Genomic DNA, 13,163 nt, shown 5'->3' with positions numbered 1-13,163 from the left:
CCACTGTGACCAGGTTTGACATCGTGTCCATACTAATCACTTCTCATACAAACTTACTCTTTAAGTACCATGTTTACTCGTTTGATTACCTTTTTAAGGGATCGTGTTTTGACCATTTAGTGACCACTTCTTAAAAATAGGCTTATTGGCACTTGTTTCGTAGAGAACTGTCTCAAGCTTAGATTTAACTTGATATCAAATACTCTAGTCTCGCATCAGCACGAACTGCGTTAATGTCAGCATGCTTATTAATTTTGATACATATTCAGAAAATTCTTTAGGAGAATTTATTGGTTGAATTACGGTGTTAGTTGGTTTCCGTAAACAGTTAACATTTTATGAGTTCGTTCTTTCTGCTGAAATGCGTACTGAACTGCATGTAAGTATTGTAAAATTTTACGTAAATACATACATTTGTACATCTGAAATGACACATGTTCATGGAAAATACTACTATTTGAAAACGGTTTTTTATACCATTTACTAACTCGTATACATCATAAAACAAAATTTTGTTTTGTGAATATCAGCTTTTCATTTTGTTTTAATTCTATACTTATCCTGTCATCTTTTGTGTTGATATTTCTAGCAATCGATATTTCCAGCAAACTATACAATTAAACTATTCAATTAATTGTAAATTTGTCTGTATTCATCCATAATGTAATCATTTATAATTCAAAAGTAGAAATAACTACGGATACCACCATTAAGTATCATTGTGCGACGGCAATTTGTAATGGCCCAATTAAACGTGTCAACATTTTGAAATACTGCTGTTGTTATAGAGAAAGAAAACATAAATTGTTCGTTTTATCTGTTAGTAAAGGATACGTTACATGTTTAAATGTGTACAAGTGAGTCCTTAAGAGGAAAGTGTTTCCCTTGCGAGCTAACAAATATAGAAGAAGGAGATCATATCTTCATCTGCAATTTTATAAATAATGATAAACGAAGGACAAGTAGTACCACCACCACCAAACGGTAAGATTTGTAGCTTCTTGCGAGTGGAAGTTGACAAAATCTGTGTGTATATATAGTATGCTGTAAGGGAAATATCGCATCAGGTAGTTATTTCTGCTCTTTCTAATGGCATTTTTGATATTTTTGATGTTCTACGTCCTAATTTTTCCGAATAGAGCTATTTGTACGCTATGACCTAACATAATAATGCACATTATTAAACATAATATGAATATAAGTTGCACAAAAAAGAATGTATATTCGTACAGAAAAACATATTTCATTTGTTTTGTTATGATGAATGATGTATTGATTAATTATTTGTCACATTAATTTTTTTTCTTATTGTTTAGAACTATTGAAATGTCTTTCTCAGCGGGATGTTATTTTATTTATTTGTCAAACTTGTCTAAAATAGGGAAGTTTTAGGTCGGCGTGCCTAAACGTGTTGAAACCCTCAGATTTATATATATTTTATATGTTATTGATCTTTCCAAGGCGGTGCTTCTATTTTCAACTTCATTTTTGCCCGTTTCGAATTCTATGTTACATATATATATTGTCTTGTTTGTTGTTGATATTTCTTTCCTTATTCCTTAATTATTCCTACATCATCACCCATTGCATTGCGCCCCGTCTCCTTTTACTTTGAGTGAGGTAAGGTGGCCACCGGCCGTCCCTGGTTGGTGTCAATTGTGTTGTTCTTTTTCCTGCTTGTCTGTTTGTTTGTTATGTCCTCCTTGCTTGTTTTTCACTTCCACAATTACCTCCACCCTTTTTTACCCATTAACCCATTTCAAAATTTCTTCGTTTAATCAATATGTATTTGTTCTTAGAATTTTGAAGCAACCCGTCCGTTATATCTTTAAACTATATAATAGTTTTTTTTGTTACAGGCCTACTTTGCAATGCTAGCTCTCTGGCTTTGTATTGGGTGTTTTGTGCTTTTAGAAAATCTACCCTAACCTTCTGTTTTTTATACTTTACAGCAGTTGATCCCGAATACGTACAACAGACACAATATGGTGGGCAATCTATTGGTACATGTAAGTTTCTAAAAAAAAGAACGTCCTTGTCTATTTGTCTTGACATAAAAATACATGTAAATGGTACGTCTACGTGTTGTATTTGATTACAATTGCTTTTATTACTTTAGAAGCAATGGGAATAGTAAAATTAAAATCAATTTATTTCTTACGAAACTTAGATGCTCACCCTCATAAGAAAACAAACTTGTATGTCAAAACTGTGTTATTTTACGTGCAGTTAGTAGCATGATCTGTTAAGTGTACAATTTTATTAGACATTCTGAAAAGTTTTTGAGACATTTATTTTTTTTGTTGCGTTCACGGGCACACACGCACATACGCACGTACGCATGAACGCACGCAGGCACGTCTTAATTCCCTTTTCCTTTGCTCTTTATAACAGAAGCTCCATTATGAGAACTCTGTTCTGGAGCCCAAGTGTGACAATTTTAGTTATTGTTATGATGCTTGGCATTTTCCGTACGGTACCGTTCTCTCCGTATCCGACTCTTTTTGTCGTTAATGTAACTACTTACCGTACAAGGCGGGCAATTACGAAACCGCATACGGAGAAAATGGAATAAACTGAAAATTGCTCATTGTCATTAAGGGTCTACTACCTTGATGTTTAAATACTTCAAATCAAACATATATGTCACAAAACTTTGATGCTTATTCAATGTAAATTCTTATTTAAACTAAATTTCAGTTTCTAATCCACCTGCTACAAATCTCTGGATGGCTAAACCAGAAAGCACGGTTGGTTGTCCCTCAGGTCTTGAATGTCTAAGCATTATTGATGGGCTAATGGTGAGGCAATTTATGGAAGTGGCACCAGGTGAAATATACTTTTATCATTTCATTCGTTTTGCTCGACTTACTGTGGCACGGGAGGGGTGTTTAACATGTCATTAAATCTCATGATCAGACTCAGTCAAACAGATGCTGTTATAATTTAGTGTTCTATTTTCCAAATGAATTTTCTTATTGATTTCCTTACACATGCATTATTCATAGGTCATAAACCAGTTTTATAGCTTGGTATTATCAATTATTAACATGAAACATTTTACATTTTACAACGCTTGAATACACATGCCATGACTTAAGGTGTGTTTTCGGTGTTGAATAAAAATGAAACATACTCTTATGCAAGGGATATTCGTTATTTTTGAAAACTCAAAGTCCCTCTGAACTTGCTATTCTGTACGCAAATTCTGCACAATAGTCTCCCTTTTGTACACTGTTGAATATCACATCAACGCTAAGGAAACTTTTAAGCAATTATGAGAAGTATTTTATTCAGCAGTGAAAACAGGAAAAATTAGAAAGCTTACGATCTGGAGGTTATCGTTGGTGCTCTATTTAAATGACCTTTGCCTGTTGCAAGACAGATTTTAATTTATAATATGACTTTTGTTAACTAATATATTGTAACATATAATGTGGGTGCCAGTTCAACACCTTCTTGGGTGTTTCTTATTGAAAATGTTTTTGTAAGATTAATTTATCTCTGCCTTAAATATTTACTTGAAATATGCGTTCTTTCTGCTAGAAACTCGTACCAGTGTTACATTAACTAAATATAAAAAAACAATGAATTTTGACATTTCTTGTCCATTTTGCTATGACTGGATTTCTCTTATTGTTATAATACCATTGCTCATTGCTTGTTATTCCTTTTATTATTTCTTCTATTTTACATCTTATTCTTGTGTTTTAAAGGAGGTATGGCATATTTTAAACATTTGGTCATTTAGTCAAGTGGCAACACGTCCGTGATCATGTAAAGTCAAGCATTTTCTGTATCAGCCTTTTCATTAACAATGTTTGCCTTTGTCACAGCAGCTACAGTTTTGAAAGAACGGTCCACCTCTGAAGGTACATCTGCACGTTCCGATCAAACTTTTTTTCTACTATAATGAACTTGATTAAACCCTGAGTTTTCAAAATTTCAGAATATTCTCGGGAAATAGAAAAGAGAAGGTCGTGTTTTTTTTTTTGTTTTTTTTGCTAGACTGTTTTGAAATAATTTGACCTCAAGCAAGTTTTTTTTTGAAGGGCGTCTTTGGGAAAATCACATTTTGATAACATTTTCGCGAAAAGATGTTTTTCTTTAATGTAGATTTTTATGAAATTTCTAACAGTCGTAAATAATACATATGATTTTTTATTATAGTGAAAAAAAATGTACGAGGGATGTTCGAAATGAATTGCTTATTTCTACCTGGAGACTTCAAATTTCAAGTTAGCCCAAAAGGGCTCATTTCATGCCCTCGAAGTACTCCCCTGGCTAGAAATGCAAAGTTTCAGCCGATGTATCCACTTCTTGAAGGTGTCACGGTACGCTGATTTGGGCACAGTAATAAGGTACTGATGAATGGCAGATCCAAGTGCCTGTCGGGACTGGCATTTCCGCCAAGCAAGGAATGATTTCAATTTCGGAAACAAAAAGAAATCACATGGGGCAAGGTCTGGGGAATACGGGGGTTGAGGCAAAACAGTTACTTTTTCTTTCTTCAAAAACGCCGTAACTATTGCGGAGGTATGAGCGGGGGCATTGTCATGTAGAAGACGGACATGTTTAAAACAAGTGGCAGGGCGTCGTTTCTGATAACACTTTTTCAGTTTCTTCAGTGCTACGTCTTTTTAGTACTTTCCGGTGATGCTTTTGCCCTTTTTCACCGGCACTTTTATTTTGACTCCTTCACCAGAGAAGAAGATTGCATACAAAACCTTCTTTGCACTCAAAGAACGTTTGGCAATTATTGGGCGTTTGCTGTGTTTAGTGGCCCAGATATTATTGCTAACCTTTCTGACGGGCTCAAAATAATGGACCCAGGTTTCATCAACTGTGACGACATTGGCAAACTGCTTTTTGTCATATTTTGGAAACATTTGAAGCAGCTTTTTGGCCACTTTAACCCGTTGCCTCTTTTGCTCATCAGTCAACAGATGTGGCACCCATCTAGCAGAAATCTTTCTGACTTTCAAATGCTTCTTCAAAATAAGGTGAACCATTGATAGTGAATAGCCTACCTTCCGTGCAATATCACGAACTGTAAATCTGGCATCTCCTTCAATGATTTCCTTTATTTTGGAAACGATTTCTCTACGAGATGCAGATTTTGGCCTACCTGATTTCGGTGCATTTTTGATGGACTCTACACCAGACTCAAATTTCTTTTTCCACCGCCGAACTGTGTCATAAGAAACACAAGAAGGTCCATAAGCAGTAGAAAGTTCAGTCATCAGCTGCTTCAAAGAACAACCAAGTTTTGAGCGAGCTTTGATGTAAGCCCGTATTTCCTCTTTCTTGTCGACGCTTCTATCAACCATTTTTACTACAGTGGTCAATGATTGCGTGTATTCAAATGGCAAATTTTATGTCTTACACTTAGTCTAACATGTACATTTATACACCGTTGTGTAGGTATTGAATAACCCTATACAGGTAGGTATTGGTTTTTATCGTGCCCCACGTGGATATCGAGCTTGAGGACAATAAGCAATTCATATCGAACACTCCTCGTATAGGTCCGTGTGCTTGTTTGGTAGTTGGATACATCTTCTCGCTTCAGAATCTACAATGCCATTCAAGCAATGCACTCCAGCAGATTTTCAAATCTCCATCCCCTTTGAGAAGCTTATGTATAACAGCGCACTGCTTCGTCTAACGTCGGTTTGTCTTGAACACGTTTTTGTTCCCGCGTAACGAGTGTATATCAAAATGAACTATTGTGACGTTTGCACACTAAGAAAACAATAACGACTATTGAATTTAATTATAAATCATGTATTTTCCATAGCGGTCCATCATCTTTCACATATTTATAAATTACAACATTCTGTTTGGATACAAACTGCAGAAAAATCATGCTTGATGGTTTCTTTGATGTTGTTTAGTATGCGTGAACATGCTCTTTAAGTTTGTAAACAATAGTTTTGCTTAAAACCCGACAGTCTTAGAGGTTTTAGACTATCCTTTTTAACACATTTTTTTTCAATATTTTTCTCTAGGTCGCATGGGTAGGCCGATGGTGAACAACAGTTGGTTTAAAGTTGAGAATTTTATGGGACAACAAATATATTTTGTAACTGAAGGTAAGGACTAATTTGACGCATCTCGTTTAGGTCAGGACATGTCTTTCACTTTAAAATGGCTGAAATTCGTTTTTACACCCGGTATGCATTGTATGATACTAGTTTAGACTAAGTTGGTTCGGTCAAAAGACCAGATTGTCCCAAAATTGTCATTGGATTTAACTTAGATACGAATTTTCATTTAATCCTGTTACCACTTATACTGCCCAAATATATTTCATGGAATTTTTCGATTTTGATCTATACTCTTTGATGCTGACCGGCCAGTATCGTACCAAGCTTATCTTTATTCTTCAAGGCTACTCTATCTGATGTATAGATTTGTCGGGGATGGGGGATATGGTTCTCTTAAGAATTTAAAATAAAAATACACATAACCTTATCATGCTAATATGCTAATTAAACATAGAATTATAGAACACAAGGCATTCAGGGCGGCGTTCTATGACTTTGTTTTACAAGTATCCTAAAATTATGGAACATCACATTGTTCTGCGGCTCTTGACTTACTTTATTAAGTAAGGTGTATGGCTGTGACTAAAAACAGAGCTGGTGCGCCTGTGATATGTTACAGACTCCGGTATATACCGGATTAACTAAATTGGAACGAAATATATCTTAAATGTATATATTTTGTAACCATGGTGATACTAAAACCCTAACTATTCCGGGCATGCGCAGAACGGCCGTACCAGCCCTGTAATGAGAAACATCGAAGTTGTACAGAGAAGCTTTTCAGTAAAACATATTCGCGATTTCCCTGTACTTATTCTACAGAAGACACATTATGTCGAACATTGCATTTTTCATTTCCAGATAAGGACATGAGTGGAGTGTGCCTTCCAGGACAGAGAGGCTATACATTTCATTTATCAGACAATCTTGGTTGCGTATGTATTCGTAAAATCATCATACTTTGATTTGCATCCTGTCAATTCTTTTTATTATTTACTTTATGCTTATGTACTTAATACACTACAGAAATGTAGCAGTGAAGTATTTCAATTTCTTACTCACTGTGTCGGATCTTTTTGCTGCAAAAAGGGAAATATCTCCCTTTCAAAAAATAATATGTATTAAGCTTTTTTTTGCCTTTGAACGGACACTAATACATGTAGATGTAAAGCAAGACATTATTGAACATGCTAGCTATCCCAGCGTTTTCAAAAGAATAAAAGTAATACCGGTACTCTAGAAAAATGCTACACTGAATGCTTTAACTTGCACAGATTGTGTGAAGTGATACATGTATTCATTGTTTCTTCTATTATCCGAACGCTTTTTGTCAAGAAGAAATCTTTTGGTTTCAGTGTATCAATACTCAAAATCGTGATTCAAAGGGTTTGTTTGTTATCAAGTACACACGGACAATATAACAGACAAAAACACTTTATTTGAACAGCAACAAAAATAAATGCTAGTCCTACATTTTCCAATTCTCGAAAGTAGTAGAAATTATTAAATTCATACTATTTAATAGAGTGGTTGCGCTTGCAAAATAGAGAAAACGTTTTTCTTCCACTGTGTTGGTGCTATTATATCTATTGTTATTTAATGCTATACTGTTATCAGGAGGTTATGAGGATATCGAGACAACCTATTTGCTGTTCTTGTTGCCCATGTTGCGGTTGTTGCGAACATTTGATTCAAATCGAAGCACCGGTCGGACATACCATCGGCTACATCAAAAGTCGGTAAGTATTTGTCAAATCAAAAGTCGCTCTGATTCAGGTTAATATTTTAGTTACAAAAAAGAAGAAAACAACGAAAGGAGGACGTTCTAAGGAAGAATCACACCTTTAATTTATAAGTGATTTTGGTTGACGAAATTTCGAGACCTGTCTGCGACAGCTAATACGTTGCTTGCTTTTCATGCTGATATAAAAAAAGTTTCACAACTTTGAAGCCTAAAAGTCAGTTAAATTTCTTGAAGATCTATTTCTTTGTTTTTAGTGAGACATAATAAATAATGTGTATACATCATTGCAGGAAAAATTGCATGTCTTCCCTATTTGCGATTACAAATGCTGAGGATGAGGATATATTTTCGATATCGTTTCCTTTGTGCTCAACGTCATCACCAATGCACCAGCAAGAGTTTACGGTTAGTGCACATTATTGTTTAGTAATCTTACATAAGTGAAATGTAGAATCAGTTTTAAAGAGTGAATTCCCGACAATGTGTTAAAAGTTAATTTATATGTTTAAACTGACTAATATTTGCAGATTAAATCGGCAGACGGCCAGTCAGAAATAGCAACAATCACTAAGCCTTGGGGCAGGATGGAATTTTATTACAGGCTCAAGGATTTCAGCCTGAAATGTAAGCCGAGTCATTGATTGTTTTTCACATGAATTTAGAAAGAACGGTTTTGACTGGTTTCGATATTTCAACCTAATATAGTTCAGGTATTAACTCTTTATGGAGTAAGACGAACATATTTCAAATAGTTTGTTTCTAATCGCAATTAAATTGTAGTAAATTAGGAATTTTGGTCTAAATGACATATCCAATGTAAATATAAATGGGTAGTATTTCTAGCGAATGCTTATTTCAACATTCAAGTGTAACATTATATTCTCTAGAAGTTCTTTTTAATCAAGAAGTAAAAAAGAGATCTGTAGAGAAATAACTTCCCATTCCTGTCACAGCTACGCTGCATTAGAGTAAAAAGAATGATAATCCAACATTTGGTGTTTTCATTTATCCTTTGTTAGATGTTGTTACATGAAATCAAACAAATGTATTTACAACACATCATACATATATTATTGTTGGAGCTTCATCTGAAACAAATGACGTAAACTGTATGCTAAAAACAGCAATTTGAAATGATGAAAATATTTACCTTGATAAAAGAGGAATGGTGAATGTTTCAAGGAAGACGGGTTTTGTTTTATAAATCTTTTCGTTCGCTTACAGAAGATGAAGTTGTTTTAACAAATATTTGTTTTATACAATATTTTAGATTAAGCATTAGTTTGGAACTCACTCTTAAAACTTGTCTGTAAAAGTGTTGTTCGAAATCATTGAATAGTCTTGGTATGTTCAAACTTATGAAACGCACATGTACAAACAGTTCCAGTGGATCTTGATGTGAAGATGAAGGCAATGCTGCTGGCGTCCGTATTTGTCATTGTAAGTTACAGTTTTATGTAAATCTGATTGTATGTAAGGTTTATCGTCACTTAACTTTAACATATTGACAAAGAAGGCAGAAATAATCATCCTATAAAACCCTTCACATGAAAACAAAAATAGGTCTCTGAAACATAACCAAATGTAGCAAAAGAATGGAAAATGCTTTAAAATCTGATTCTTATGACAGTTATTTTGAAGATTGTGATGTTGTGTTTCATTCAGATGTATTTTGCATAATGGTAACATATTTACCATGTATGATAAATTTAATATAATAGTAGAATGGTGACTTACTTCATAGTGTCAAATATCGTTTAATTACACAGTTTGTTTTATAATTGTTTCTTTATCAATTACAATAAACTAAGAATTATCTGAACAAAATTGTATAGGTTTGCACATTCCCTTTTTATTATGGAGTCACTATCTCGCAGGCTGAGTTTATAGTAAAAAACAAACATCTGAAATATTTTTTGGTTGTAGGATGTAATGTATTACCCACCGCACCAAATGCTTACTCGAAGGAGGGGCCGCCGAATGTGATACATGTGGAATGTACTATGTTACCAACCGCTCGAATGGGCCGCCGAATTTGATATATATTTTCTGAAAATAAAAGCTTATTTAGACCACTTTTATCAAAAATTGGAAACTTTGATATTAATGTGACGAGTATAAATCTTAATTGAATGGGTACTACGAACACTCATAGAACAGTTATCTAGAGGTATACATGCATCAGTATCATGTACGGTTCAGAGGTTTGTCTCTTTTATATTTAATTTTTCATTTTCACTTAGTAGCGATATAATAACATACCTTTATATGTTATATTAATAATGCCCATTTGATTGCTCTCCAGGTAAATTACTTGTAGGATTCTGTGTGTCAGTTAGTTTGAAATATTAGCGAGAATGTTAACTATAAACGTTTTGCCGTCTAATACAAGCATTGTTATTCTGCATCTGTACGAATATTCAGAACTGAAATTTTGAATCTATTTCACGATATACAGTATTATATTGTAGTCAAATAAATATATCTAATTTGTTGTATGCTGCAGTTAAAGTATACATTGTTTTGTTCAATGCATGTATTTGACATTAAGAATAAGGAGAACTGGTGCATGCACTTTGTACATGTACGCCAGAGAAGCCTTTGTTATTATATAATAAACAGTACTGAAGAAATGAAATATTTCTTTTCGGTGTTCATGCGAAATGATCGACATAATATGATCGGCAAATACATGAATAGCGCTAGCGATAAAAAAAAGTTTCATTTCTTATATTTACATTATATTTCCTTTCCATTTGTAAACAATGTTATATTATAAATTTTACATACTTTGTTGTATTTAACATTAAAGTCAGCTTCTCGGCCATTCTGTTAACAGACGGAACAGCCGCGACATCATCTAAGGAGTTCTCCCTGTCGTCAAAACAGAGGCCTGTTATCTCTGTGCAGCGTTGAGGTAACTTCTGCGCCTTTCCTTTTGCTGTTAATATGAAATGAACGTCATAATTTTCAATGGAAAAGAATAGGGCGAATGTAAATATATGGACACCACCTGAATATTTAACAATTCTTTATTGTGTAACAAATTGTATATCTTTGTTAATATTCAGGGAGCACAAATACAGGATTTGCTTGGTAATAACTATGACAACAAACAGTGGTTGTAGCATGAATCTGTATGTAGTTTACCGCTAATTACTTATCATTTGTCTACTTAAAATGTCAATGTATGCTGTATGTAGTTTACCGCTAATTACTTATCACTTGTCTACTTAAAATGTCAATGTATAACATACGTATTCAAAGGTAAAGGAAATAGCATGCAAGTAAGAAAGACAGACAATATTAGCTCCAAAGCTTTTGTGCGACAAACCAAGTATCTACTAAGTTAACATTTAAGTATCTGGGCTCATTTTATTTCCTTTAGCAACCCGTAACTGATTATCAAGCAAGGGAGCTACCAGTATCATATCTTATTTCTTTGATATGGTGCGACCAGGAAGAATCGAATCCCATAACCAGCTGTACACCTGACGGATAACAATGTCATAACATACATATTCATATGATACCAAACTTCACATCCATTACAGTCTACCCATAAAAATGCAGTATATTTAACGCAAAATTTAAGCGACAGACACTGGATTCGATGGAAGGGGTTTCTCTGACTAAAACAAACGTTATTGAAATATTCCAAACAGTGTACATACGTTGGTTGTTTTTTTTCGGCGAACGCCGTCTAAATTCGTTTTCGTTACCTATACCACGTGACTTCAGTTTGCAAATCAAACTACTTGATAACGCAGTAGAGATAATTTATCAAAATGGAAGTTTTATGCAACACTCTGCCTGATTGGACGAGAGTGTCAATTTCTTTCACTCTGTTGATTGTGCTACGCTGAGTGAAATGTAGACAAAGCGCTTATCCTAAACGACGCTGTTCACAGTTTTAAAGATAACTTTGGCTCAGTATATTTAGCAAGAATATTGATATATCTCAAAATGATAAGTAAGTTTAATAAATATGACAAAAACCTGTTCAAATACCAACATATATCAAATTAAAGAAAGAGCTGAATACGGCCTGCATATCACATGAATAAGGGTGTGATAAGAGTCTTTTATGTAGAGAAGAGCTTTTAAAAGATTTTCCTTGTTACAATTGTCGTCTGTATATGAAAAGGTTTCTTGCTTTTGTGACTTATTCAGATTGCATATTAAAATGAGTACTTGTTTGCTTTGATATATTTGTTATAAGTTATTTAACTGATTTATTATATATGAATATTTTTTTTAGTATGGTATGCAAATATTGAACTCAGTTGAAATCTGTTTCATTATATATATGCTATATAATGACTGAATCTCATACAATTTATCTATGTGATATGACTACGGTCAAACTTTGCTTATGAAACAGAAATATTGAAATAATTACAATTGTATGTTTTGCTTGACCTTCACTTTTTTATAGGTGTGACGTCATTGTCCGAAGATTCATGAATAGCGAATATGCATTTGTTAAAGCGGGATCAGTTGGCCTATTTTCGAAATAGATAAAAATAATAAATAAAAAAATCCTTTAATTGATTTTTTCAACTTCCTTCAGCTGGGACATTTGACCCCTTTTAGGGGCTGCTAGAGCTAAAACTAGAAATGCCTTTATACAGCGTCTCATGAACAGCTTGGTGGATCTTTGTCATACTTGGTCTGGGGCATCGTTATAAGGTCCTCTTTCAACTTTATTTATATAGGAACTTGGGCCCTATTAGGGACCACTATAGCTAAAAGTAGATATGCCTTTCTTCGCATTAACCACTAAAATGTAATGGATTTTTATCAAACTCGATGTGTGACAATATCGTAAGGTCTCCTGCTATTTTGTTACAAATGGGGATATGGACCAATTTAGCTAAAAATATAAACACGTTTAATGACCACTTCTCATGAACCGCTTCATGAATCTTCATCAAACTACTGCTGTAATTATTCGTCTAAGGATAAACGAAACAAAATTGCAACCCTACGAAACCTTTGCGAAAAATTAAAAGAGAACCATTTAAATTGTTAAAGTGCGGTGTTTAGTTTTGCAATTTGAAAAATGTTAGATGAAAGATGAATGTTAGATGAAAAATTCATAAACTTCTTTCCTTATTACAATTCGCCGACCATCATTTTTAAAGATATTTCTTGTTTGGTAATATGTTTTTCTTTAATTTTACCACGTCGTGGATGAATACGAATTTGCATTAATTTGAATCTCATTAAAACGACTTTCCATGTCCTTATTATCAGCTTCGGAGTATTATATTTTGTAAAGACGTATTTCTCTTATTCGAGGCGAATAATAGAGACAATCAGTAGTTTTCTAGTACTATTGATGGTAACATATATAACACTTAAAC

The 13,163-nt window shown here is 33.9% G+C and overlaps 1 protein-coding gene across 1 annotated transcript; it reads left to right on the top strand.

Annotated features, from left to right (window-relative positions):
- The first annotated feature begins 756 nt into the window (after positions 1 to 756).
- On the top strand, positions 757 to 8,435 carry LOC123553332 (phospholipid scramblase 1-like). The gene is made up of 8 exons (XM_045343069.2): positions 757 to 984; positions 1,953 to 2,009; positions 2,701 to 2,829; positions 6,012 to 6,095; positions 6,912 to 6,985; positions 7,668 to 7,789; positions 8,085 to 8,199; positions 8,322 to 8,435. The coding sequence occupies exons 1-8, from the start codon at positions 945 to 947 to the stop codon at positions 8,433 to 8,435; spliced, it is 735 nt and encodes a 244-aa protein (XP_045199004.2). The 5' UTR covers positions 757 to 944.
- The last annotated feature ends 4,728 nt before the right edge of the window (positions 8,436 to 13,163 follow it).

This window comes from Mercenaria mercenaria, chromosome 4 (genome assembly GCF_021730395.1).
Source record: "Mercenaria mercenaria strain notata chromosome 4, MADL_Memer_1, whole genome shotgun sequence".
NCBI classification, from domain to species: Eukaryota; Metazoa; Mollusca; class Bivalvia; order Venerida; family Veneridae; genus Mercenaria; species Mercenaria mercenaria.
The sequence above is the reverse complement of the archived record's forward strand: the minus strand, read 5'-3'. Positions and strand labels throughout refer to the sequence as shown.